Source organism: Chelmon rostratus, chromosome 3 (assembly GCF_017976325.1).
Source record: "Chelmon rostratus isolate fCheRos1 chromosome 3, fCheRos1.pri, whole genome shotgun sequence".
NCBI classification, from domain to species: Eukaryota; Metazoa; Chordata; class Actinopteri; order Chaetodontiformes; family Chaetodontidae; genus Chelmon; species Chelmon rostratus.
The window spans coordinates 500,823-526,840 of record NC_055660.1 but is presented as its reverse complement, the minus strand read 5'-3'; the positions used below and the strand labels follow the sequence as shown (position 1 = coordinate 526,840).

At 48.2% G+C, this 26,018-nt stretch overlaps 5 protein-coding genes across 5 annotated transcripts; 2 read left to right on the top strand and 3 right to left on the bottom strand.

Moving 5' to 3' along the window:
* The first annotated feature begins 179 nt into the window (after positions 1-179).
* Positions 180-5,691, top strand: kat14 (lysine acetyltransferase 14). The gene is made up of 10 exons (XM_041933591.1): positions 180-438; positions 1,011-1,132; positions 1,264-1,385; positions 2,160-2,332; positions 2,426-2,860; positions 3,006-3,601; positions 3,823-3,956; positions 4,100-4,275; positions 4,367-4,557; positions 5,245-5,691. Exons 1-10 carry the CDS (start codon positions 180-182, stop codon positions 5,416-5,418), a joined length of 2,382 nt encoding a protein of 793 aa, XP_041789525.1. The 3' UTR covers positions 5,419-5,691.
* Positions 5,692-7,966: 2,275 nt separating this feature from the next.
* On the top strand, positions 7,967-11,207 carry LOC121603835 (late histone H2A.L3). Its single transcript, XM_041933088.1, has one exon. The coding sequence runs from the start codon at positions 8,036-8,038 to the stop codon at positions 8,417-8,419; it is 384 nt and encodes a 127-aa protein (XP_041789022.1). The 5' UTR covers positions 7,967-8,035; the 3' UTR covers positions 8,420-11,207.
* Positions 9,512-10,049, bottom strand: LOC121603834 (histone H3). The gene has a single exon (XM_041933087.1). The coding sequence runs from the start codon at positions 10,037-10,039 to the stop codon at positions 9,629-9,631; it is 411 nt and encodes a 136-aa protein (XP_041789021.1). The 5' UTR covers positions 10,040-10,049; the 3' UTR covers positions 9,512-9,628.
* Positions 11,208-11,416: 209 nt separating the features above from the next.
* LOC121603836 (histone H2B 3-like) lies at positions 11,417-11,788 on the bottom strand. Its single transcript, XM_041933089.1, has one exon. It carries the CDS (start codon positions 11,786-11,788, stop codon positions 11,417-11,419), a length of 372 nt encoding a protein of 123 aa, XP_041789023.1.
* A 1,455-nt stretch (positions 11,789-13,243) lies between these two features.
* Positions 13,244-25,739, bottom strand: dzank1 (double zinc ribbon and ankyrin repeat domains 1). The gene is made up of 19 exons (XM_041933478.1): positions 25,705-25,739; positions 25,089-25,209; positions 24,477-24,621; positions 23,578-23,771; positions 22,838-22,953; positions 22,661-22,731; positions 21,979-22,096; positions 21,550-21,663; positions 21,162-21,245; positions 20,828-20,950; positions 20,014-20,175; positions 19,686-19,920; positions 19,423-19,526; positions 19,097-19,198; positions 18,445-18,528; positions 18,215-18,292; positions 17,995-18,122; positions 13,746-13,820; positions 13,244-13,406 (listed from the first exon to the last, which is right to left on the bottom strand). The coding sequence occupies exons 2-19, from the start codon at positions 25,195-25,197 to the stop codon at positions 13,244-13,246; spliced, it is 2,205 nt and encodes a 734-aa protein (XP_041789412.1). The 5' UTR covers positions 25,198-25,209; positions 25,705-25,739.
* Between the last annotated feature and the right edge of the window lie 279 nt (positions 25,740-26,018).

Below are 26,018 nucleotides of genomic sequence, written 5' to 3'. Positions count from 1 at the left end.
GCAGCGCTGGTGTTGTGGCGAGCCACCATCAGCGAGCGAGTGAATGAAAGAAAGAAAACTACTCCGTCTCCTGAAGATGAAGCTCAGATAATTTTCTAGTTAGGTGTTGACTCACCTGATGCTCACCTGTGTTGTGTATGTGTTACCTGCACAGGTGTGTCTCTGGCTGAGGGGCCGCGATGGACAGCAGCAGTGAGCAGCTGGGCGGAGGTGAGGACGAGGCCACCTGTACGTCGGCCTCAGAGGGGCTGGAGGAAGGGGAGGTGGAGGGCGAGACTCTGCTGATCGTGGAGTCGGAGGATCAGGGTTCAGTGGATCTGTCACATGACCAGAGCGGAGACTCTCTGACCAGCGACGTGGGCGAGGAGGCCGAGGGAGGCTGGGCCTGCGAGGACATGTCCTTCTACTGTGACCGCTGCCACAAGTGGATCCCTGCAGGTGAGGCAGCCAATCACAGCTGTCTGTGTCTCTGTCAGGTCTGTTCCTGTCCAGGATCGAAGCGATCTGACTTCACCTGGTCTCTGTTTGTTGAGCTGGGGGGCTGAGGGTAGATACATAATGTCCGTATCATTTTATTGTTTGTTTTTAATGAACGCTCATGTTCATGTGGTCACACCTGGTCAGGTAAACACAGGTACACCGCCTTCCCAAAGTCATCCCTGAGCACATTTAGCAGCGTGTGTTTCTGTTTGTCGACAGAAGCAAAAAGTCAATCTAAGCAACAAACGCATGAAGCAGCAGCACCTTTGTTGATTGGCCTTTGCAGGCCGCTCATGTCGTCCACCAGGTGAGCTCAGGTGAGCTCAGTGTGATGGACAGAGGTCCAGTCCTGTAGATCCACGATGTCTCGTTAACTCTGCGCCATCTCGAGTGCACAAACGTTACGCTGCTGTTGGAAGGTCGAAGCTAAACACATTAACAAATGAAACGGCTGCAGCCGGCGTCGGCTTCGGTTCCGCAGCAGGTGACGTGGTGGTTGGTTGAGTTCTAACACTGTGTGTGTTCATCAGCTCAGCTCCGCACTGAGCAGCCCAGCTACCTGAAAGGAGACAACTTCTTCAAGTTCACCTGCTGCGACTGCTCCGAGGACGGCAAGGAGAGCTACGAGAGGATGAGACTCACCTGGCAGCAGGTAGAGACTCTCTGAGCAGCAGAGCTCTGCAGATGCAAAATGACATATTCACTCCTCACATATGAAAACATCAGAGCGCGAGTCATCATGGCGATTCTAAAAACTGCTTCTGATGGTGTTTCCTGTGTCAGGTGGTGATGTTGGCCATGTACAACCTGTCTCTGGAGGGGACGGGCCGACAGGGCTACTTCAGGTGGAAAGAGGACATCTGCGCTTTCATTGGCCGACACTGGAACTTCCTGCTGGGAACAAGGTCACATGTCCTCATCCTGCTTTTAACATTTCTGACTTCATATCCTGTTGATGATGATGATGATGTGATGCTGCTTCAGTTAAAGGATAATTCTGGTTTATTAGAATGTTTTTAGAACTTTTCCAACCAAAAGGTTCCAGAAACAAAAGAACCAGAGGAACAAAACCAGGAACTGAAGGTTTCTAAAGTGTTCTTTCCGGTTCTGTGAAACTAGACCAAGGACTTGTTAAAGAAAAAGACGACGTTTGTTCTTTATCTTCACAGCTGGTGACTCTGATGTTTGAGTTGGATGTAATGAATGAAAAGGCCGTCAGAACGCCACAGTGGACGTTCTTTAGTATCTTCAGAACCAAAACTCTAACAAATCCAGTTTATCGATCCACCAACTTTTCCTCCTCGGCCGAGTGTAAAAACGTTTTCTCAAACTGGATTGAAACCCACCTTGTGTTCGACCATTTAGCGACATTCAGTCCTGCAAAGTCTCCACAGCTCCTGAACCGTCAGACAGACCCTGCAGCAGGGACTGTTTCTGAAACCGGTTTAGATCCTGAGTTCCTCAAAAGGTTCTTGAAGATGAGAGTAATAAGAGCCGAGTTCCTGTGAAGGAGACATTAACGATGGGTCTCTGATGTTTTTTCATCTCATCCATGTCACTGCTCGTCTCTCACTGCCTGAATGAATGACCGCTCCACCGACCGTGGTTCTGTCTGTCCTGTCTGGGTGTAGTGTTCTTCGTTTGTCTCTGTGTTTGACCTGCTGACTGTCTCTGTGCAGGAAGAAGACGTCAACATGGTGGAGCACGGTGGCTGGCTGTCTGTCGGTTGGTAGTCCCACCTTCTTCCGCTCAGGAGCGCAGGAGTTCGGTGAGCCCGGCTGGTGGAAGCTGGTCCAGAACCGACCTCCGACTCTGAGACCCGAGGTGGACAAATCCACGACCAAAGCTAAAGGTACCGTCCACCTGCTTTTATCCAGCAGAACTCTAGTCAAAGCTTTGGGTTCACAGGTGAATGACACTGGGCTGATATCTTGTTCACCTGCAGCCTCTAAACCTGCCGTGGACCCCATCATCACTGTGGAGGGCCTGAGGAAGCGTGGGGCCAGGAACCCCGTGGAGAACGCCATGCAGCTGAAGGAAAAACGTTCTCGCACACAGGAGGCCAAAGACATCCGGCGGGCTCAGAAGGAAGCGGTGGGAGGGTACACTGACCGCAGCGCCTCCTCCACGCCGGTCAAACTGGGCGGAGGCCGCGGGGGCAGCACCGGACGCCGGCCCGACCTCGTCCTGGAGAAGGGCGAGGTGATCGATTTCTCCTCTCTCAGCTCTTCAGACCGGACGCCGCTCACCAGCCCGTCACCATCGCCTTCGCCTGACTTCTCTGCCCCCGGGACGCCGGCATCTCATTCAGCAACACCCAGCCTGCTGTCAGAGGCGGACCTCATCCCTGACGCCATGCCTCCACAGGCTCTGTTCCATGGTGAGTTCACGCCTGACTCTCTCACAGGTGTTTTCTTCTAAATAGAAATAAGCATTGACCTAATTCCCTGTCTTTGTGAGGAGTTGTGTTGTTTCTATATGATCTGAATCTGATGGAGTGTCCTCTCTGTTGCCTGAACCTCCAGACGATGAGGAGATGGAGACAGAGGGAATGATCGACCCAGGAATGGATTACATCCCTCCTCCCAGTGCCAACCTTGTCGCCCGTAAGAAGCTCCGCATAGCTCCGCCTCACATTAAACGTGAGGCAGAGAGCGAGGACGATGAAGGCCGCGAGCGGGACGATGACTTTGAAGAGCCAGTTGGACAAAGTGACGGTCCGTCTCTCTCCACTGGGGGGTGTGTTGGTGCTGGAGGACCTGAGCGGAGAAGGATAACTCATCCTGAGAAAGCGGACGGAGCTGGCGGCATCTCTCAGACTTCACGCTTCGCCCTGCTCAGTCTTTACGAGGAGAGGATGCTGCTGCGACGGCTGGACGCCTGCCCTTTGGCCCTGGCCGTCACCCCGCAGGCCAAACGCCTCCACAGGAAGCTGCTGGTCCGCCAGGCCAAACGACAGAGAGGGCTCCCCCTGCTGGACATTGACCGAGCTGTCAGCGCTACCCTCAGCCTGGTGGGAGGGATCTACGGCACTCAGGACGCGGGGACACTGATGCGAGGTGGAATCATGGGGAAATACTGCACCAACAGCCAGGAGCTGCGTATTCTCGATCGCTTCCAGGTACTTTTAACAATCATTCCGACCTTATTCAGCCTCTTGTACGCTGTCTATCTGATGTCCCGCTGGTTCACACTTTGGACCGATATCTTCATATGTTGCGCCTCTCGTAGCTACACTTCAAATAAAATGTTCAAATGAATCTTGTGTTTTGTGAATGTTTGCCTGCATCGATGCTGAAACCTCTTTAAGGTCACTGAGACTGTACATTCACGTGTCTGCAGACCAACCTTTCTGGCAGAAGAGGCATCCAGCAGCACTCAGTGTCCTTCTGGCACCGTTTGATGGGAGCAGAGGGAGGTTTGGAGCAGACCATCAAGAGTCCGTACACCTCCCGCATCCTCAAACCGTACATCAGGTAAAGACTTTTCAAAACATTCAGCCACATAAAGAGTGTTTGCAGACTGTCAGGTTGGCAGATTCCTCAAACCTTCTGTTGGGTAGAGTCCAGAAACCTTTGGTGAGGCACAGTCGCAGTACCTCTCTGTGTTTGTTCTTCAGGAGGGATTATGAGAGTCGTCCGGTGAAGCTGAGGCTGCTGGCAGAGATCAGAGCTTACCCTCACAGGAAGGAGCCCGACTGGGTCCCTGAACCCAACGCCCCCATTGACTACTGCTATGTCCGCCCAAACCACATCCCATCTGTCAACGCCATGTGTCATGACAGCTTCTGGCCAGGTAGCACAGACGCACTTTTATAGAACCGTCCTACAATGAATCTGTCTGTCCAAACTACCATTCTGTTGTTCGTGGTCTTGTCTTCCTCCAGGTGTGGACCTGTCAGAGTGTCTCCAGTACCCAGACTTCAGCGTGGTCGTCCTCTATAAGAAGGTCGTGGTCGGCTTTGGTTTCATGGTGCCAGATGTGAAGTACAACGAGGCCTACATCTCCTTTCTACTGGTCCACCCTGAGTGGAGGAGAGCCGGCATTGGCACCTTCATGATCTACCATCTCATCCAGGTGAGGCTCCAGAGGTCAGTTCTTCTGTGGTGTCAGGGTTCAAGGCCTCTATAGAGGCAATGTCGGTACTGTTTCAGCATTTTAAAAACCGATTCTTGAAGCTCAGGTCCACATCAGTCTGAGTCTTCCAGTCATGGAAAGAGCTCAGAATGACTGTTGAGTGAACACAGAGACCACAGAAGAGAAACCGGGACAGAATGGATCATACAAGGAAAAGGAGTCCCAGTAAATGTCTTTTCTTTCTGAGTAACAATCGTATTCATGTGTGATGAGCATTTGGCCCCAGTCCAGACTTTATTCCTGGTCCAGACTTGGATTGTTGTTGCTGGACGATTCCAGCAGAAAGACATGAAGGTGATCAGCTGTTGAACTGATGCATCGTCTGGAGCAGAGTCCAGATTCTGGTCTTTGTTCTGACTATCATTCACTTTTAAACCTAATGATTAGAATAAACAGGACTGGAGTTGTTATCCTGCTTCTCTGGATGCAGATGAGTTTTCACATTCTTTCTGTGGCTCAGTGGAAGGAAACTAAATCACACGTCTTTAATCATTTCTCATATTTTAGTGTCGTGAAGTTCAGATCTCACAGTGCCGTCGTTTCCTTTGGATAAAAATGACGAGGAACTGGTAGAAATGTGTATTTGATGTTGGAGGAAGGTGACGGGCTGCTGTGTGTCTGTTTCAGACCTGTATGGGCAAAGACGTGACGCTGCACGTGTCGGCCAGTAATCCCGCCATGCTGCTCTATCAGAAGTTCGGCTTCAAAGCGGAGGAATATATCCTGGACTTCTACGATAAATATTATCCTGTGGACAGCACCGAGTGCCGCCACGCCTTCTTCCTCCGACTGAGACGCTGAGACCACCGAAGGAGTCCACCGGAACCCACCTGCAGGACCTGCTGCAGCACCAAGAGCTCCATCAATCAGCTGAACAGTCTGCGGCATGACGCCCGGCTCAAAGGCACCTGCACAGCAGCTGTTGAAGGGGGATGACTTCCTGCGCTCAGGTTGTCCCCGTCAGTCCAGATTGAACCAGGACATCCTGAATATCTGCTGTCGTATCTTCTGTTCTGTGGATGTTTTGACTGCTGTCACTTTTTCTTTGTTTTCAGTAAATCTGGTTTTACTTCAGCTTCTGTTTAATCTGAATGTTTCTGAGCCTTCAAACCAAAATGAGTTCAACAGTGAAAGTCTGCTGCAGTGTGTCCAGCAGGGGGCGCTTTGACACACAGAAGCAGATGTGTTGATACCGCCCCCTAAAGGCAGAGGAAGAAATGGCTGCAGCAGCTGTTTGTGTGTTTTCAGGGTTTTACAGGAAACATCTGCACCAGCTGTTCACTCAGAACGATGAAACAGAGAATCAGCTCGAGGCTACGAGAAGCTAAATGTTCCCATTAATCTGTGAATCTGTTCTTTCTGAACTCAGCGATGATTAAAGTCGAGCTGAGAAGTCAAGTTTCCAAATAATCGAAAGAAAACTGAATGTTTGTCTCCATCGTGCTGCCTGAATCTGATTCACTGGTGGAGATAAACGGCAGGTGGAGCTGATTCACTGTCAGTCAAACTGTGTCTGATCCAGGTTTTCATGTTCCTGTCACCTGCATGTCGTCCCGCCAGGTCACAGGTGAGTAATGTTTCAGCTCAGAAGTGACGTCCAGCAGGAGCACAGGTGTGGTGACTGCTGTCGTTTCAAAGAATCAATCTCCACATGAGAAAGATTTAAAACTGATGTTAACCCTCATGAAAACAAAAGCTAACCTGAAGCAAACCAGCAGGGGGCGATATGACCCTAAACCCCCCAAATCTCGGTGACCAATCAGAAGCCTGGATAAAGTCTCTTTCCGGTTAAGGTCTGACCCCCGTGTTTCTGAATATTTTACTTATTAAAGAAGTTCAGTTTACAAACTAAAGTCGTTTAACACCAGCAGAGAATTCAGGAAACATAAAAAATCAAACGGTTTGACAAGATGAGAAAATGTAAAAAAACCTACGACACGAAAGAGACGCACACGTGACGTCACACTGCTCGGAGGGAAAATCGTGCATAATAAATAACTTTCTCAAACTTAGCAATATGATATTTATCCAATATTATAACTGAAGTCGTCACGCGCGGCGTCATGTTGACAGAGAGACCGCGAAGCAGAAAATAAACGTTCAGTTTTTTCAAGAATCTACTTCAGATTTTAATCTTCGGCAGCTGATACACATCGTTTATAATTCTGAACATGTTCACCTGGAAGCAGGTAACAGCTCACGTGTCATAAACATACACAGAAACAAATCTTTGCCTGGTTTCCTCATAATAAACTGCTGGTTCACCAGCTGTTTGATTCCAACGGTCTATTACTTACTTTCGAAGATTTTATTTTAAAATACAACATCTCAATCCCTGCTGAGGAATTTAACATAATTATTAAGGCAATTCCTGTTGGAGTCTCTTTATTACTTAGAAGCTCAGTGAACCAGATACCAGCCCCTTTGCCTCTGGATCCATCAAAGAGCGAAGTAGGCAGGATTTGTTTCTCGACGACACGGAACAGCAATCGTGTTATATGTACTTTGTTTCAAAGGGACATCGTGTCTCTTCCTTATAGAACATTTTACTGGAATAACTTATTACCTGACCTTGATTGGAAACAAATCTGGATCTTTCCAACCAAATATATGATGAACAACAAAAATTAATTCATAAAATTTATCCTTCTAAAATATTTCTTTTACAGCTTTTTAGAAAACATTTGATACCAACTGCTCCTTCTGTTCACAACGCCCTGAAGATAATTTTCATTTATTTTGGTCTTGCCCTGTTTCAAATATTTTCTGGAAAGATGTTTGTTATTTTATTTCTACATTTATTGAGAAAAGTTTTACTCTTTGTTTTGAAAATGTCCTGTTTGGTTTCACTTCTTTTATTCCCTCCAAAAGCAAACAGTATTATATAATCAACCTTATCATTTTATTTTCTAAATTTCATATTCATGCAGATATAGAAATAAAAATCCCTGTTTTATTTTTTTAAAGAATGAAACCAAACAGTATATTCAGACCCTTAAGTACTGAACCAACACCAAGGCTGTTAAGACTGTGCATTTGTGTAATCTTTTTAATATTTTTCTGTAGACTGGTTCACTTGTATGTGGCCCCCTGGCAAAACCCTTTTCTGTTGAAATGTATTGTTCTGTTGAGCATTCAATAAAGTTTTATTTAAAAAAAAAAAACGTGTTACAAACATACTGAGGTTACATTTGAATGGACGACAAATATTAAAGCCAAACGCACTTTGAGCTGTCACGTTTTATTCTGAAAAGTTTGCGGAAGCGTCGTAGTCAATACCGGAAGCTGAAACAAGCTCTTCTATGATTGGAGGATGATAGTTAAGTTCAACCGAGCCAATGAGCGGCCAGCTGCCGGAGGTATAAATGAAGGTTTCTCCGTCAGGAGTCTATTCTGTTAAGTACGAGAAAAAAGAAACATGTCTGGACGCGGAAAGGGGGCAGGAAAGGCCAGAGCCAAGGCTAAGAGCCGCTCTTCCCGGGCAGGACTCCAGTTCCCGGTCGGTCGTGTTCACAGACTGCTGAGGAAAGGCACTTATGCCGAGCGTGTCGGTGCCGGCGCTCCGGTCTACCTGGCGGCGGTGCTGGAGTACCTGACCGCCGAGATCCTGGAGCTGGCCGGAAACGCTGCCCGCGACAACAAGAAGACCAGGATCATCCCGCGCCATCTGCAGCTGGCGGTCCGCAACGACGAGGAGCTCAACAAGCTGCTGGGCGGAGTGACCATCGCTCAGGGTGGTGTCCTGCCTAACATCCAGGCGGTGCTGCTGCCCAAGAAGACCGACAAGCCCGCCAAGAAGTGAAGACCCGGACCTGAAAACCCACCAACGGCTCTTTTAAGAGCCCAACACCTCCACAGCTAAAGAGCGCGTTTCTCTGATCACTTCAACTGTCAATAAACTCGGTCTTCATCATAACTCCTGATTAAACCTCTTCGTCAGATCAATAATCTAACGATCAGCAGGTTCTGACCTGATTCCTGACCGGGACTGCAGTAGTATAGTGTCTAATATCCGGACGACGTGAGGCTATGACCGCCCTTCCTGTTGTCTGTTTCAGGGCCTTCGTGTTTTGCTGAATATTATGAACATTTTGCTTCACAAGCCGGTTCACACTGAACCGGAACCAATGGCTGCGACTTGGTCAGATAGTCCTGAAGTGGTTTTAAAAAGTCTTAGCTGTCCCGTTCCAGCTGTTCTCATCAGGTGACTAAACATGTCCCATGATTTCCTGTGATTGGTTAGAGGAAACAGCACCCTCTGGTGGACTGACAGAGCGTGCTGTTTCCTCAGATCGTGAATGCTGAGCGACAGTTATTGATTATGTATATGCGGTGGTCTCCATGGCGGATCCACTGAGCGGGGGTCTGTTTTGGCTGTTCAGGACATCACTGAGAATAAACGTTGGAACACATTGATCAGGAGCCTCGTGCTGACTCGTCTAAAATATATCCAGTGAAGAAAAGCTGAGAGATTTTAGACTGATAGAGTATTTCTGTGGAACTGAGGAAGAAACAGTTTGCCATCTGGTTTATCTCTGTGTGTAAAAATTCACATTCACAAGAAGAAATGGACTGACCAAACCAGCTTTGATCATTTTCTATTATTGGTCGACTGTCAGCTGCCTGCAGAGCAAGAAAGCTCTGAAAACTGTTTGGGACAGGTTAGGGTTAAAAAAAATAAGACTTTTTTTAACCCTAAATATTCAGTTACAGTAAGTGTAGTATATATATTTAACTACACAGCAGAGTTGTACAATGTGTCATCTCCACCATGTCAGTGACATCATCAGGGTGCGCCTGGTGGAACTGGCGGGAAGACTACGTCACTGTGAGGTGAGGATCTGTTTACTAACAGTCATTCATTTATTTCACATCTTTCACATGTTTTATTCTTCGGAATGAGGAGTGAATATTTAAACGTGTCGGCTGAACCGGAAGCTTTGCTCTGTCAGGGAGTCTGTGGCTCTGAAAAGAGCCTTTGTGCGGTGGGTAAACTGGTCTCAGATCAGTTTTAAGCCCTCTCTCCGCGGATGCGGCGGGCCAGCTGGATGTCTTTGGGCATGATGGTGACCCTCTTGGCGTGGATGGCGCACAGGTTGGTGTCCTCGAACAGGCCGACCAGGTAAGCCTCGCTGGCCTCCTGCAGGGCCATGACGGCCGAGCTCTGGAAGCGCAGGTCGGTCTTGAAGTCCTGAGCGATCTCCCTGACCAGGCGCTGGAAGGGCAGCTTGCGGATCAGCAGCTCGGTGGATTTCTGGTAGCGGCGGATCTCCCTCAGAGCCACGGTACCGGGCCGGTAGCGGTGAGGCTTCTTCACTCCGCCGGTGGCCGGAGCGCTCTTTCGGGCAGCTTTGGTCGCCAGCTGCTTCCTGGGAGCTTTTCCTCCGGTGGACTTCCTGGCGGTCTGCTTGGTCCGAGCCATGGTTCTCTGATCTGTGTTGGATGAAGAGTAGCTACCGGACCCCCGGCAGCCGCTTATAAACCAACCGCAGACCGACGTCAGCGCTCATTGGTCCAGCCCGAGAGAAGCCCGCGCTAAAGCTCATCAGCTATTGGACAAGACAATTCAAACTGTTCAGACCCCAACAGCTGCACAAAGCCGGAGAAGAAGAGAAGAAGAGAGAGACGGCGTCTCTGAGGACTCAGATATCTTTATATCTATCTATATATATTGATATATATATACGACCATCTTTCTATATCACTATATATGGAGAGATCTCTAAATAGCCACAAACTGCACATGGTGGGATAAAGTAACAGCATTTAGTTATAAATGTTTGTGTCACAGTAGAAAACCAAGATTCAGTATTTCTTTATTGTCATTGAGCCTGACATGTCAATGAAACGTGCATTGCAGCCCCCATGTTAGAAACAAGATAAGATCCTAAAATAAAATTAAGACACTAGAATAAAATAAACTAACATGCAGTAAAAAAATGTTCGGAAATGCAATTAAGCTACTTTAATTGTCCCTGTGGGGAAATTTTTCCTGGACTCTGTCCAGCTGCAGTTAAAATGTATTTATATAAAGAGACTTTATTTATCCCAAGCTGGGACATTGCAGTGCAGCAGCAGCATCACACACAGTGAAATAAGACTAAAGAACAAACTATTCATAAAATAGCAAACAGTAGTAATGAAAAGTATTGTACAAAAAACAGAATATCTACAGCAAATGGCAGTGAGTAGAAAATAAAGTTCACCGCGACTGTAACTAAAACACAGTGAAAATTTGTTTAACAGGACCTTAAAGAACAAACTATATATGATATCAAAAATATTCCAGTTCATGTATATTTTATATACACACATACACACAGCTACTTTGTAGCCTTCAGATGAAATACTGCTGGTCCTGAAGTGACGCGACCTGAACCCGGTTCGGTTCTGCACTACATGAGGTCTGAGGTGATGAACTCTGGGGGCACAGAGCTGTTAGCCGTTAGCTGCTAGCTACACGCCACAGACAGAATGGAGACGGGGGTCATTTCAGTGTAGAAGCTAATACAACTAGCTACTACTAATGCTAACAGACACGCTGCTGACGTTTATGTGACGTTCAGGTTGGTCTGTACACACTCACCTGGTTGTCAGCTGTATTTCAGTGTGTTCTCACATGTTAGTTTTTAATGGGGGGGGGGGGTGTGTGTGTGCAATGCAGACTTAGTTAACATGTCCATGCTGAAAGACAAAAGCGGTCTCGAACCAGAGGAAAGCAGCTCTCTGAGGGGGGTGTGTGTGGCCCTGAAAAGGGCCTTTGTGTTGCCGATCAGCGGCGGGTTTTCTTGGTTCTGGTCTACTTGGAGCTGGTGTATTTGGTCACGGCCTTGGTGCCCTCGGACACGGCATGCTTGGCCAGCTCTCCGGGCAGCAGGAGGCGGACTGCGGTCTGGATCTCCCTGGAGGTGATGGTGGACCTCTTGTTGTAGTGGGCCAGGCGGGAGGACTCCCCGGCGATGCGTTCAAAGATGTCGCTCACAAACGAGTTCATGATGCCCATGGCCTTGGAGGAGATCCCGGTGTCGGGGTGGACCTGCTTCAGGACCTTGTACACGTAGATGGCGTAGCTCTCCTTCCTGGTCCTCCTCTTCTTCTTGCCGGTCTTGGTGACCTTAGACACGGCTTTCTTGGAACCCTTCTTGGGAGCTTTCACGGTCTCGGAAGGCATGTTGGTCTCTGGTGGTTTTCCTGGAACGGATGACTGCAGTCGGGCTCGGACGCTTTCTTTATGTTGGTCTAATGCAAATGTAGGTGGGCTGTTTCTCGCACAGGATTGGCTGTTGTCTTGATGTAGACTGAGCATGCGCGACCCCCAAAGTAGTGGACGTGCAGAGTGAGGTTTGAACCGCTGTAAACCTCAACCGAAGAAGAGGAGGAACAAGAAGAGGAAGAAAGAAGTTTAAATATTCAGTGTAAACTGTGAGCAGAGCATTGATCACGTGTTGACAGGTGGTCTTCAGTTCTACAGGTAGCAGGTAGAGTTGAGTCATCAGCAGAATTCTGCTGACACACGTTGTGTTTCTTGATGAACTGACCCAGAAGCAGCAGATCAAAGAAAACGCTAGCAGGCCTAAAACTGATCCCTGGAGAACACTTCACATCAAACCCAGTTTTCTTTACAGATAAAATTCACAAACAAACACTAAAATCACGTGTTTGGACTCAGGATAAAAACCCGTCCAGTGCTGACCCGGGCCGGCCCGCCTCAGGTCTGAGACTGAAACTCAACCGCTGTCACGATGGAGTCTGCAGCAGAGCGGCGAACGCAGTCAAAGCCGGTGTCGCTCTGCGCAGCTCATTGGCCTACAGTGTTGAAATCAGCACACCTGTGAGCAGGTACGTCTCAGCCGGTTCAGACATGAGAGTCACCACAGCTGGTCAGGGGCTGGAGGGGGGAACCTTTGAACCAGCTGTTCCCAAACTGATCACTCAAAGCTCCACATGTGATTTTTATTCCAGGTCAGAGGCCCCAACGAGTGCCGATGACAAAATGTGATCAATGAATTAAAGCAGCGTCTCTTCTGATTGGGCAGCATGAAAACACACACACACACACACACACACACACACACACACTGTGGTTTTAACCAACTCTGAGTAGTTACATAGTCTGTCCCAGTATAACCAGCCTTCAGCCTGGAGCCATTAAACCACCACAGAAGAAGAGACACAGTGAGATGATGTCATTGAGCTCCAGTCTGGACGTCAGACGTTTCATGTGAGGAAGGTTCCAGCCTCCTCTTCATCGCTCCACACACACCTGATGGATCAGATTTCCTTGTTGTGACATTTTGAAACCCAGACGCTGTCACATCTGTAGAATCAGCTGTCTGGACAAACATGATGATGAAGACCATGAGATGAAGGTGAAAGCCCGTAAATGACTTTGAGTTGAGATGATGATGTCACACACTGATTCCAGTGAACTCCAACAGAAAATAAAGACGACTCATGTTCTCATAAAAACCATTTTTATTAGTAACAAAGTGAGAAAATCCACAAAGAAGAGATGCTGCGGTCTGTGCGGTCACATGACAGCCCGGTGGGCGGGAACACGAGTCTGTCTGCCGTCTGTCGCTATGACAACAGAAAGCCTGAACATTTATTTTGTCTGTTGTGACAGTCAGAAAACATCCAGGTTCACTTTGACTCTTCCCAGTTTGTCCAGTAAGTCCAGTCCGGTCCGAGCAGCCAGCAGAGACACCATGTTGTCGCAGCCGGAGTTCACCGCCACGTCGTACGCCGTCAGACCGCTGGCGTTCCTCCGGCCCACGCTCGCCTTTAAGCTGAAAACATGAGATGTGATGACATCATGGTGACATCAGGAGGTGGGAGGAGCAACAACTACAGCGGTACACCTCAAACTTTTCCATCTGCGGAAACCTGTCGACCAATCAGGAGGAGTCTGACACAGGTGATTCAAAATTCACTGTCCAAAGGAAACCACGTAACCTCGTCAGTTATTTATTTACCTTTCAGACCGACTGATGGAGAAAAGTTTCAGTTCAAACACCTGGTGGGAATGTCAAAAAGCTCAAGGTGGAGATACGTGTTTTTTGCAGGACAGCCTGGGCTACAGGTGTTTATTTCCAGCTTTGCTTTGTGTTCACACAGGTGTGTCATACCTGAGCAGAACCTGAGCGCACTGCAGACCCTCAGAGCCCCGAGCTGCTGCTTCATGCAGAGCTGAGTTCTTCATCCTGAGGAGGAGGAGGAGGATCATCATTACATCATCAGCACCATCAGAGGAGGCTGCACGTTACATCATTATATTACATTATATTATATTATATTATTTTATATTATGTTACAGTTTTTCTCAGTCGCTTTGGTGCTTTTCTCAGATCAGAATGAAAACTCATAACTCCACAACATTCAGTCATTTGTTTCTCCTTCCTCTGAAGCAGCTGCACATGTTTTTGGACATGTTTCAGCTGCTTTCATAAAACTCTCTGCTGTTTTAAACATTAACATTTAAACATGAGCTGTCCTCATGGCTGCTGAACAGTCGTTCCCAATAAAACTAAAAGTCTTCATTTTATTGTTTGAGTCATTACATACAAAGCTGTTATTTTCTAACTTTCTTTATCAGTTTTTCCTGGAAATGTCTCCTAAATTGAACAGTTGCTCTCAGATGAACTTCAGCTTTCACTCAGGAGGAGGTGTTTGAAGTGTTAGTCATAACCAATGAGAAGCCACAGAGTGTGGACCATTTCTACAAGTCTGTGACACAGAGAGGAAGGGGAGGGGTGAGGACGCAGGGAGGAAGAGGAAGAAGAGGCCAGATACAAATCTAAAAATAAGGCAGGTTCCTAATGAAACTGGGGCTACAGCTGTGGACCACGTTATCAATCACAGCCTCACATCTGAGGCCGGTGGGGGGGTGCAGCCAAACGTTGGAAGATCCGCTGTGGATTCAATCATTCAGAGAACAGGTGTCAGTAATCCAACATCTCATAATATCAACCTGGCAGCAAATCTGTACATGTATTCACAGAACATACTGTTCAAGATTCAAGATTCAAGAGTCTTTATTGTCATTGCACATGTCAATGAAATTTTCATTGCAACCCCCATGTTAGATGGTAAGAAAGATAAGGCTAGAAAGAGTGAATAAAATTAAGATAACTACAATAAAATAAAATAAACCAACATGCAATAAAAAAAAAAAAAAAAAAAAAAAAAATATTCGTGAAGCAATTAAAAATATAACAGAATGAAAATATACTTAGGCAATAAAATATACTAAACAATAAACAATAAAATATGGAAGTGAAATGTGCAAACAGAATAAAATATACAAGCAGAATAAAATATAAAATATACACAGTGAAATGTTCCGACAGAATAAAATATGCCAATGAAACTGAAATGTGCTGATATACTAAAATGTATATAATTATAGTATATGTGTGTACATAAAAGTCAAGTACACAGAAGGTGCAGGTGGAGGTAGAGGTGTAGGTGTAGGTGTAAAGTGCGGTGTGCAGTGTTCACAGTTCACACAGTCTCTCACTGCAGTGAGGGGCTGCTGGGGGTGACAGCTCTAACAGCTCTGGGGAAGAAGCTGTCCCTCAGTCTGTTAGTGGTGGTGCGGATGTTCCTGTACCGCTTTCCTGATGGAAGCGGTACAAACAGTCTGTGGCCCGGGTGGCTGGGGTCCGTGGCGATGGATCTCGCCCTCTTTCTGACCCGACCTTCATATATAGAGTCTAGGTCAGGGAGGGGGCAGCCCACGATGCCCTGTGCAGTTTTAACCACCCGTGCCAGTTGTTTCCTCTCCTGTGCCGTGCAGCTGCCAGACCACACTGTCACACTGAGGCAGAGGATGCTTTCAATTGTGGCCCTGTAGAAGTTAACGAGCAACCGAGAGGAGAGTCCAGCCCGTTTCAGCTTCCTGAGGAAGAAGAGCCTTTGTTGTGCCTTCTTCACCAGGCGGGAGGTGTTCATGGACCAGGAGAGGTCAGATGTGATGTGGAGGCCCAGGAACCTGATGTTGTCCACACGCTCCACCACTTCTCCGTCCATGAGGAGGGGGGCGTGATCCGTCTTCCTGGACCTCCTGAAGTCCACAATGACCTCCTTGGTTTTCCCTGTGTTCAGCACCAGGTTGTTGGCTGAACACCACTGGGTGAGCTGGTGTATCTCCTCTCTGTAGTGGGTCTCGTTGTTATCTGAGATGAGACCCACTACTGTAGTGTCGTCCGCAAACTTCACGACTGTGTTGGTGGGGTGTATGGCAGCACAGTCGTGAGTAAACAGGGTGAAGAGGGCTGGGCTGAGCACACAACCCTGTGGCGTGCCCGTGCTGAGGACCAGAGGGGATGATGTGATGTTCCCTATTCTCACCACCTGAGGCCTGTTGGTGAGAAAGTCTCTGATCCAGTGGCACAGAGACGCAGGCAGACCCACCGTGTGTAGCTTCAGCGCCAGCTTGTCTGGGATGACGGTGTTAAAAGCTGAGCTAAAGTCTACAAATAGCATCCTGACGTAGGTGTTGGGCTGCTGCAGGTGGGTCAGGGCTGTGTGCAGGGTGATGGAGACAGCATCCTCTGTGGACCGATTCCCTCTGTAAGCAAACTGAAGGCTGTCTAGGTCCGAGGGGATGAAGTCTCTGATGTACCTGAGAATAATCCGCTCAAAGCACTTCATGATTACCGGGGTCAGTGCAACAGGCCGGTAGTCATTCAGGCAGGTGATGGATGTCTTCTTCGGTACCGGAATGATGGTGGAGGACTTGAGGCACTCAGGAACCATAGACAGCTGCAGGGACAGGTTGAAGATGTCCAGGAACACTCCTGCTAGCTGGTCAGCGCATGTCCTCAAAGTCTTGCCTGACACCTTATCCGGTCCTGCAGCTCTGCGGGTGTTGATCCTCCTCAGGGTGGATGACACCTGGTGCTGCTGCAGGACGAGGGGCTGGTGCTGCTCCTCCAGCCGGGGTAGGTGTGTGACTTCTCTGCTGCCTGATGTGTCGAAGCGGGCAAAGAAGCTGTTCAAGGTGTCAGGCAGGGCGGGGTCGTGGCTGGTGAGCTGTGTGTTCGGCTTGTAGTCTGTTATGGTTCTGATGCCTCTCCACATGCTCTGTGGGTTGTTGTTCTTGAAGTGATCTTCAATTTTGTTTTTGTACTGGAGCTTGGCCTGCTTGATTCCTTTCTTCAGCTCTGCTCGAGCCCTGCTATAAGCCAGCCTGTCTCCAGATCTGTAGGCAGTATCCCGGGCTTTCAGCAGGGACCGCACTGTGCTGTCCAGCCATGGTTTCTGGTTGGGAAACACTGTGATGGTCTTAACAGGGAGGACAGCATCAGTGCAGAACTGAACATAAGACAATACAGATGATGTGTACTCCTCAAGGTCTGCCTCTTCTCTGAACACAGTCCAGTCTGTCAGTTCGAAGCAGTCCTGAAGTGCAGAGGAGGCCTCCTCAGTCCATATCTGTACTGTCCTGGTGGTCGGCTTTGTTCTGCAGGCCAGAGGCTTGTAGGCAGGAATGAGTTTCACGGAGATGTGGTCTGACATGCCCAGGTGAGGAGCTGCTACAGCCTTGTAAGCAGCAGGGATGTTGCAGTAAACTTGATCCAAAATGTTACTGTCTCTGGTAGGAAACTTTATGTACTTATGAAATTTGGGAAACACCGCCTTCAGTTCAACGTGATTAAAGTCCCCCGCCACAATCACGGCCGCCTCCGGGTTCAATGAGATTTCCTAAATGCATGATGTTACACAGGAAAAGTTGTTCCCTCTCTCTCTCTTCTCTCTCTCTATCTCCCTCCCTGCTCCCCTCCGATAGAGGTTTTCTCTGCCTGGAGGTGGAAGGTTTATGACCGGCGTCCACATGTGCAAACGGCCCTGCCAGCAGCTGTGGATGCAGCGTGTGATGACATCACAGCAGAGTCGTGCAGAGGGTGGACTCGCCTCCAGGAGAAAGTTTCCTCTCTGCACTGTAAGGGCTGATATCTGTTCTGATGTAGATGAAAATATGAACAGGAAGGTTTGGATGTGTCAGAATGATTTACCTTTGTACAGATATAATATGAACTGTTATATCGTTCACAGCTCTACCAAACAGTGTTTCTAATGTTGGTCCTCAATAAGTGATGCAGAGTATTTTTTTCTGCACGATGCTGCAGAATTACAAAGAACATCTACAGTAAACATGTGAAACGTCTCGTACTCACCGACTCCTCTAACGACAGCAACGTGTGACTGTACTGTTGTTTCCAGTGGCTGTACAGGTAGTGTTCAGTGCTGTCTGATGTGCTTTCGCAGGTTATCCACCAGGTTTTGTAGTTTGCACTGATTGTTTTGAGAAAATCACCAAAGCGACTGAGAAGAACTGTAAATCCAGAGCTTTAGTCCAGAATCTGTTCTTACTGTCCAGACTGCTGGTCCACGTCGGCTCCTCGCTGCACTAAAACAGGAAGAACATCATGGTGACCGTTCACCACGGCAACCACCAGAGCGTGTCGTCCATCTCTGCCGCAGCAGGAGGGGTCCGCCCCCTGGTGGTTAACGAGAGAACGAAGAGACCAATCAGAGTGATCTATTATCAGGAGATCAGAGGAAGCTGCTGATTGGCTGCAGAGCCTCGTACCTGGTCCAAGAGCTGCTGGATGACGCCGATCTGACCGCGACCCGGACTCAGCTCCTTCAGCAGCTGGACGTCCTTCACCTGGATCCAGGAGAACCAATGAGAGAGGAGCTTTCATTTCTGACTAAACAGGAAGTGTGACAGCAGCAGAAGTCTGGTTTCTAAATCACAACAGAACAAGTTTCTTCTTCTTCTGTTTTAAAATGACTCCCCACACACAGATTGGTTCTCACCGCAGGTTTGAGTGTCAGGTTTCGTTGAGGAGGTTTCATCACACCTGTGGACCGATCGCTTCCTGTCAGACACAAACAAAACCACTGAGGAGCACCAACTCAGTCCATAATACAAATAACCTGTCGTCCCATTAGAGGGCTAACTCACAGCTAGCACACCGTTAGCTTAGAGAGCTAATTTTTCCTCAGACACATGAACAAACTCTCAAGATGATTCCCAAAGAGTTCAGACGCTGTTCGAAACATTAATGAAACAGAAAGCACATCTGGTTTGACTGAGGCCAGACGTGTCTGTGAATGCTAAACTTCAACGAGTCAGGAAGCACAACCAGGCCGCCGTACCCCGCCCCCCCCCCCCCCCCCCCCCCCCCCCCCCCCACACGCCTCAGAGGCTGCGACACGATGCTGACTCGGTCTCTGATACACCTGACCTGCAGGTTCGTTCCTGCTCAGAGCTTTAAAGAAAAGTTGTCCAGGTAGAAAGTTTCTTACTGAGACTGGAGCCGTCAGCAGACCGTTCTGTAACGCTGCTCAGCGTCTCGGTCTGACCTGCAGTCAGTCCAACAGCATCACCTGCTGGATCCACCTGAGAGCAAACACACCATCAGCCACCGCTTCATTCATAAAACACAGACAGTGACTCCGCTCCCACCTGTTCTGTAGAACAGATCTGTTGGCCTTCCCGCCCGGCCGACACAAAGCTGACGGTCACGTTGACTTCGTAACGATCTTCCTGAATCACAGCAGACACCACCTGAAGGAGAGCAGGAACACAACACGTCACATGACACACAGGAAGTCACCTGGTCAGGTGATCTCAGTGCCTGAGGTCTGGCCCCCTCATAGACCTGTGGAGTCTGAACCGGTGTGTGAGATGATCCTATCAACAGTCATTTACTTTATTCATTTCATTTAACAGTTAACCTCACAGGTGATGTCTCTGTCGTACAGGTGAGGTGCAGGTGAGGTGTGGCGTACCCGGCCCAGGCGAGGCTCTCCCAGCAGAGCCCTGAAGGGGGCATTGTTCTGAGCGTAACTCCTCAGGTGAGCACAGACGTGATCCAGCTGCTTCCTCCAGTAACCTGAGGACATGAGGACGAAATATGAGATGACCCCGCCCCCTCTATGTAGGAGCCAGACCCCCAGACTGACGGAGACACAAAGAAAGTGTGCTCGTTTTTCGTCTCTTTGTCCATCAGTTTAGTTTTAGCGGTAGCAGCGGTAGCGTTAGCATACTGTACCTCTGCCTGGGCTGATGGCGGTCAGTGGTGGCCGGCGGTCTCTGGTTGCCTGCTGCCTGCTGAGCTGTAGCGCTCTCTGTTGCTCCTTCCTCTGCAGCTCAGTGGCTGATGGGTAATAGAGTCCAACAGTCTGCGTGCACTGCTCTGCAGTGGGTGTGGTCGACCCCACCCTCGGGGCGGGGTCCGATGATGACATGGCCTGCCAGGTGGCTTCATGGGAAGTCGAGGCTGAAGCCTGCTCGCGCACAGGGAGACAACAGCCGGTTTAACGTGTGACATGCTGTATTATGACTCGTGTTAGTGACATGATGCCAGCGGGGCAGCATACCCGATTGGTGGCGGTGCCCCCATCAGGTCGTGTGATTTCACTGTCGGATGTGGGTGGGGCCGGTGCTTCCAGGAAGACGCCGCATGCTGCACAGTGAAAGGCGTACGGGTGTCCACTCGCTCCACACCGCCAGCAGATCACACAGCTAGCTGCATGACCAGGCTAGAAATACACACATCTCAGCACTGCATTACCCACAATGCACTAGTCTCAGACTAGCTTAGCACAAAGACTGGAAGCCAGAAGCTTCCTAGCCTAGCTCAATGAAATATATAAAAAACAAAAGAAGAAGTGAAAATCGCAACAACTGATGCTAACATTAGCGAGCAAGCCACCATTATTTATGAGGACACGCTATGTACAAATTCTTTTAAGATATTTTGATTCCCACAAACCCCAAACCACAGCTAACGAGCTAACTTCATCCAGCTGACACGTTAGCATCGTAGCCAATAAGCAATGGAGCCATAAAGTAATATTTACAGAACAGTCCAACATTTAGTGGAATCATCTAATTGTCTGTCTGCTCAAGACTCATTCATGTGTCCAGAACAGATGTAAATCAGGACATTTTTAGCCTGACTAGCAAGGTTACACTGCTAGCTTAGCAAAGGTTCTCTTTCTTTGTGTCTGATTCACATGCTGAAAGATGTTAACTGAGCCGGTACAGACAGAGAAATGTTGTGGTTTTAGCAGCAGCTAAAGAGCTAGAAACTTTAAATGAACATATCAAATGTTAGCAGTAGCAGTGATGCTAACATCAGCTTTATGCTCTCATGACTGTGAGTTCAGGTGTTCTCAGGTGTGTCCTCACCTTTGAGCCGCACCAGTCGCAGTATCTGGCATCACGATGGTTTATACGTTTACATTTGGAGCAGGACAACTTCCTGCTGTCTGCTGACGGGACAGAGGGGGCGCTGTTCCTTACACACTCTGCCTGCATCAACACACACACACACACACACACACACACAGACACACACATTAATACACAGGGAAATGAAAAGTGAAATCTCTGCAGATTATTAGTTAAAATGAAAAGTTAATGTTGTACATAGTTGCACCGTTTGTGTGTGTGTGTGTGTGTGTGTGTGTGTGTGTGTGTGTGTGTGTGTGTGTGTGTGTGTGTGTGTGTGTGTGTGTGTTACTGGCTGCAGGAGGCTCTCGCAGGTCAAGCAGCTGGACATGTGTGTTGGATTTCCACTTCCACAGCAAACACACACCACATGATCCTACACACCAAACACATGATTACACTCACTGCTGACATGATGAACAGGGTTCCCTCCTCATCATCACTCCTCATCATCACTCCTCATCATCACATATGAAAATAAATCTTTAAAAAAAAAATCTCAGTTACAAGATGTAGTACAAGTGTAGTGTGTGTGCGTGTGCGTGTGTGTGTGTGACTGTGTGTAATGTGTAGTGTGTGTGCGTGCGTGTGTGTGTGTGTGTGCGTGCGTGCGTGCGTGTGTGTGTGCGTGTGCGTGCGTGCGTGTGCGTGCGTGCGTGCGTGCGTGTGTGTGTGTGTACCTGCAGTGTGATGCTGGACTGTGGTTGGACCTGCTGATTGATGGAGGCCTCGCAGATTAAACAGGTCTGGGTGTTGACAGGAACCAGAGTGTTACAGAACACACAGCAAACCACCTGAACACACACACACACACACACACACACACACACACACACACACACACGCACACACACACAGTCATCGTATCAGACTGACACACAAAAGTAACTCTGACTTTGACATGAACATAAACATGTTGTCATCGTTCACATCTGAAGAACAGACTCAGAACAGCAGAACAGTTGGACAGCAGCAGGGACGACGTCCTCACCACAATCCAACACTGCCTCCAGGTTCCACTCTGTGTTGGTGTTAACAGGTGCACCTGATTAACTGGACATTATTCAGCTGTTAACTAATGTGGGGACAGCCAGGTGTGTGTGCAGTACCTGTCCTCCTTCAGCAGGGGGCAGTCTCTGTTCAGGTAACGGAGGAACTGCAGCTCCACACTGAGAACAGAACCGAGCGAATGGATCTGAAGGACGAAAACTCAAACACCGAGCACACCTGGACAGACAGAGACAGACAGAGACAGAGACAGAGACAGACAGAGATACAGACAGAGGCAGAGATACAGACACAGACAGACAGAGACAGACAGAGACAGAGAGAGACAGACAGACAGAGATACAGACAGAGATACAGACACAGACAGACAGAGACAGAGAGAGACAGACAGAGATACAGACAGAGATACAGACAGAGACAGAGAGAGACAGACAGAGACAGAAAGAGACAGTCAGACACAGAGAGAGACAGACAGTTATCATCTAGACTTTATGTCCAGCATTACTACAGTTTGTTGACTTGAAGTAGAATTTCTTCACTACTACACGGCCAGAAGTATGTGGACGACCCGTCCACTGCTCATCCTGTGGACGTTCATCCTGTGGACAGTGAATTTGTCCAGAACAAACAGAACTGTGTGAGAAGTGAAGAAATGACTACTTGACTAAATATTTAGGCGTCCGTATACTTTTGGCCATGTAATTGATGCAGTGTAGAAAATATCAGCCAACGTGACTTTTAAAAACCGTCCGTTAGCCAACACGTCAGCGTCTCTGCTCGTACCGCAGGAAGTCTGTCTCTCGGTTGACTTGGGACGTCTGCGTGCTGCTCAGCTGCTTCAGCACACCTGAACCCTGACAGACAGGAAACACAACAAAATAAAAGTCAGCACTGACGTCTCATTAGCGCAGCCAGGTGAGGTGTTAGTTTGGGCGAGCTGGTGCCGTTTGGTCCACTTACTGCTGACTGGGGGCGTCGTGAGGATCCAGTTTGGGTGGCGGTGTTCGGGGAACCCAGTCGACTCTTCAGAAAACGAGGACCGGACTGAGGAGAGACGTTTCCCATCATCCTCGGCTCTGAGGACAAACAGGAAGGATGAAGAAAAGCAACGACCCGCTGATGTTCTAACAGAATGAGAATGTAGAATGTTCAGTTTGCACTAAGCTAAGCTAAACACATCCTGGACCGGACACCAGACTTGGGGCTGAAAGGAGTTTCTTTCTCTTTGGGTGGAGCTAAAAGCTTCTAGCAGCTTCAAGTCTTTGTGTTAAGCTAAGCTAAACACATGGACCAATCTCTGCAGCTGATGTTTGAAACAGCTGACACTGGAGAAGACAGAACACCTGCCTGTGGTCTGTGCATGTTGTACATACTGTACACATCAGTACTGCAGTATTTGGCAGAACTGAACAGTGTTCATTGTGTGTGTGAAGGTAGGCAGCGAGCAGACCTGGAGGCCTCAGTGAAGAACCAGCAGAGTTCTCAGCAGACCACAACGTTCCCTCAGACGGACCCTGAAAGGAAAACTACTGACGTGAAAACACAAGGAAGACTCTTCCTGAACCATCGATCTCTGTCCAATCAGAGGAGGGTTTCAGCCTTTGGAGGTTTTATTTTTCAAATAGTGAACTTTATGTAAAAGCACCATCATTTAAACATCATATGACCCGATATCAATTACACAGGACAAACAAGCCGACTGTCAACCAGCTGATCCTCTGCAGGAGCAGGGAGGTCCGGGCCTGATGGGAAATGTAGTCTGGATTGTGTGTGAGGATGTTTAGGAACCTGTTGGTCGCTCTGCAGGAGGTTCTCCTCGGTCCCCTTCCTGTCGTCTGAATCCACGAGTTCAACTGAGAAAACCTTCGTCACCGTGGAGCTCTCTCTGCCATCGCTGCAGACAGACAGAGAGACGGGCAGACAGACAGACAGGCAGAGAGACAGACAGACAGACAGACAGAGAGACAGTCAGACAGACAGGCAGGCAGACAGACAGACAGGCAGACAGACAGAGAGACAGTCAGACAGGCAGGCAGACAGACAGACAGGCAGGCAGGCAGAGAGAGAGACAGACAGGCAGACAGACAGACAGGGAGACAGTCAGACAGACAGGCAGGCAGACAGAGAGACAGTCAGACAGGCAGGCAGACAGACAGACAGACAGACAGACAGGCAGACAGACAGAGAGACAGTCAGACAGACAGACAGGCAGACAGAGAGACAGTCAGACAGACAGGCAGGCAGACAGACAGGTAGGCAGGCAGGCAGACAGACAGACAGACAGACAGGCAGGCAGACAGACAGGCAGGCAGACAGACAGACAGGCAGACAGACAGACAGACAGACAGACAGGCAGGCAGGCAGGCAGACAGACAGACAGACAGACAGACAGGCAGACAGACAGGGCAGGAGATGATATGAAACAGGATGTCACAGATTGGCTGGGTGTCACAGTGGACACAAACCGTCCCCATGGACAATAACTAAGACAAAGAGTTCCAGGGCAGAGACATGTCAAATGTCCCATAACGATAAACCACAGAGACACAAAACCACCACAGAAGTTTGAGTTTGAGGGTGTTGTCAGGTGAGCAGTTACCTGGTGACAGCTACAGCTCTGACAGCCACCCGCCCAGCAGGCAGCAGGATGGGCTCGCTGTACTTCCTGCTGCCCGCTGACCCCCGCTGCCCCGCCGCCGGCCTCGACCCGTCCAGAGTGAAGAAGATCAGAACTCCAGGAGTGTCTGCAGAGTCAAACACACCGGCTCATCTGAACTACTTTATATCCTGTCTGCTGGTTTAATCTGCAGCGATGCATCATATTCTATAAGATCATCGTCCTGTGAGAACCTCGTATCTCAGAAAAACAGCCTGTTTTCAGCTCTGTGACGATGCATTTCCAGCTGATCCAAGAGGCTTTTAAACAGTTTATTTAGCTGAAGAAGACATGAAGGAAATCTTCATCCTTCAGTTTATCACAAACATTCAACAGCAACACATCTGGAGATACGAGCTTTTCACCGGACAGGAAGAAACCTGAAATTAACTAGTAACTGAAGCTGTCAGACAAATGTCGTGGAGTAGAGGTATAAAGTAGCATAAAATGGAAATACTGAAGTACAAGTGCCTTGACTTCGTACTTAAGTACAGTACTCAGGTAAATGTACTTAGTTACTTTCCACCACTGGGGCAGATAGCTGAGCAGTTGTACCTGACTGGATGGAGACAGGTGTGCCGGTGTTGATGTGGTTCTTGGCTCTGTGTGTCTGCAGGTGGATGATGGGAATGATGAGGGGAGCTGACACCGCCCCTGCTGCCATGACTACGACACTCTGTCAATCAATCAAATCAATAAATGAGCAGTGTTAAAGGAAGCCCTCACTTCAGTACAGCAGCAACATAACTGTAAAAATACTCTGTTACAAGGAAAAGTCCTGCATTCTGAATCTGACTCAAGTAAAAGTACAGCAGTATCTTACATGTATTCAAAGTATCCAAAGTAAAAGTATTCATCACATATTTCCTAACAAGCTAATATTCTGCGCAGAGAAGTTATTATCTTGTAAAACAGGATCATAAATAGTCATTTCTCAGGACTTCCATCAACAGTCAGTGTTTGGAACTGAGAACTTTAACTGTTGACGGTTTGAAGTGCAAATCTTCCTCACTCTTCTTCAAAAAAGACTTCAGCAGCTGAACAGTCTGTCTTCATAACGCTGCGCTCAGTTCATTCAAAGCAGAACGTCGACAGAAAACAAACAACAAACTGCGCATGCCCAAATAGTATGACACAATTGACACGAAATAATGAAAAATTATCTTCTTACTTCAAATTAAAGCGCAGATGAAACAGAGATTTTTGTTCAAACTAATGCTCCGAGTTCAGCGGCTGTGTACGGAAGCGTCACCGTAGCAACAAATTTTGCCCGACGCGCATGCGCTCTTTCAAATACACTCCGTAACAGCGGGGGCGGGGCTGCTAGAATGGCCATGAACCGCCCGCCGCGTCGAAGTGTGTTAATATACAAATACTTAGAAATTATGATTTAAGAAAGAAGACACAGTGAGAATGTTTTCATAATATCACATAAATATAAAGATTCTTACATATTATTGGGATTTATTTTAAATCATTTAAAGT

What these genes read in the sequence shown, in the direction of transcription:
- kat14 (XM_041933591.1), top strand. Translation starts at nt 180, where the DNA reads ATGGACAGCAGCAGTGAGCAGCTGGGCGGAGGTGAGGACGAGGCCACC. An exon ending in TCATGACAGCTTCTGGCCAG is followed by an intron (nt 4,276 to 4,366) that starts GTAGCACAGACG and finishes GTCTTCCTCCAG; the next exon opens with GTGTGGACCTGTCAGAGTGT. An exon ending in TGATCTACCATCTCATCCAG is followed by an intron (nt 4,558 to 5,244) that starts GTGAGGCTCCAG and finishes TGTCTGTTTCAG; the next exon opens with ACCTGTATGGGCAAAGACGT.
- LOC121603835 (XM_041933088.1), top strand. Translation starts at nt 8,036, where the DNA reads ATGTCTGGACGCGGAAAGGGGGCAGGAAAGGCCAGAGCCAAGGCTAAG.
- LOC121603834 (XM_041933087.1), bottom strand. Translation starts at nt 10,039, where the DNA reads ATGGCTCGGACCAAGCAGACCGCCAGGAAGTCCACCGGAGGAAAAGCT.
- LOC121603836 (XM_041933089.1), bottom strand. Translation starts at nt 11,788, where the DNA reads ATGCCTTCCGAGACCGTGAAAGCTCCCAAGAAGGGTTCCAAGAAAGCC.
- dzank1 (XM_041933478.1), bottom strand. Translation starts at nt 25,197, where the DNA reads ATGGCAGCAGGGGCGGTGTCAGCTCCCCTCATCATTCCCATCATCCAC. An exon ending in CGAGAGACAGACTTCCTGCG is followed by an intron (nt 22,097 to 22,660) that starts GTACGAGCAGAG and finishes CTGTCTGTCCAG; the next exon opens with GTGTGCTCGGTGTTTGAGTT. An exon ending in TCCAGCAGCTCTTGGACCAG is followed by an intron (nt 18,123 to 18,214) that starts GTACGAGGCTCT and finishes GTTAACCACCAG; the next exon opens with GGGGCGGACCCCTCCTGCTG.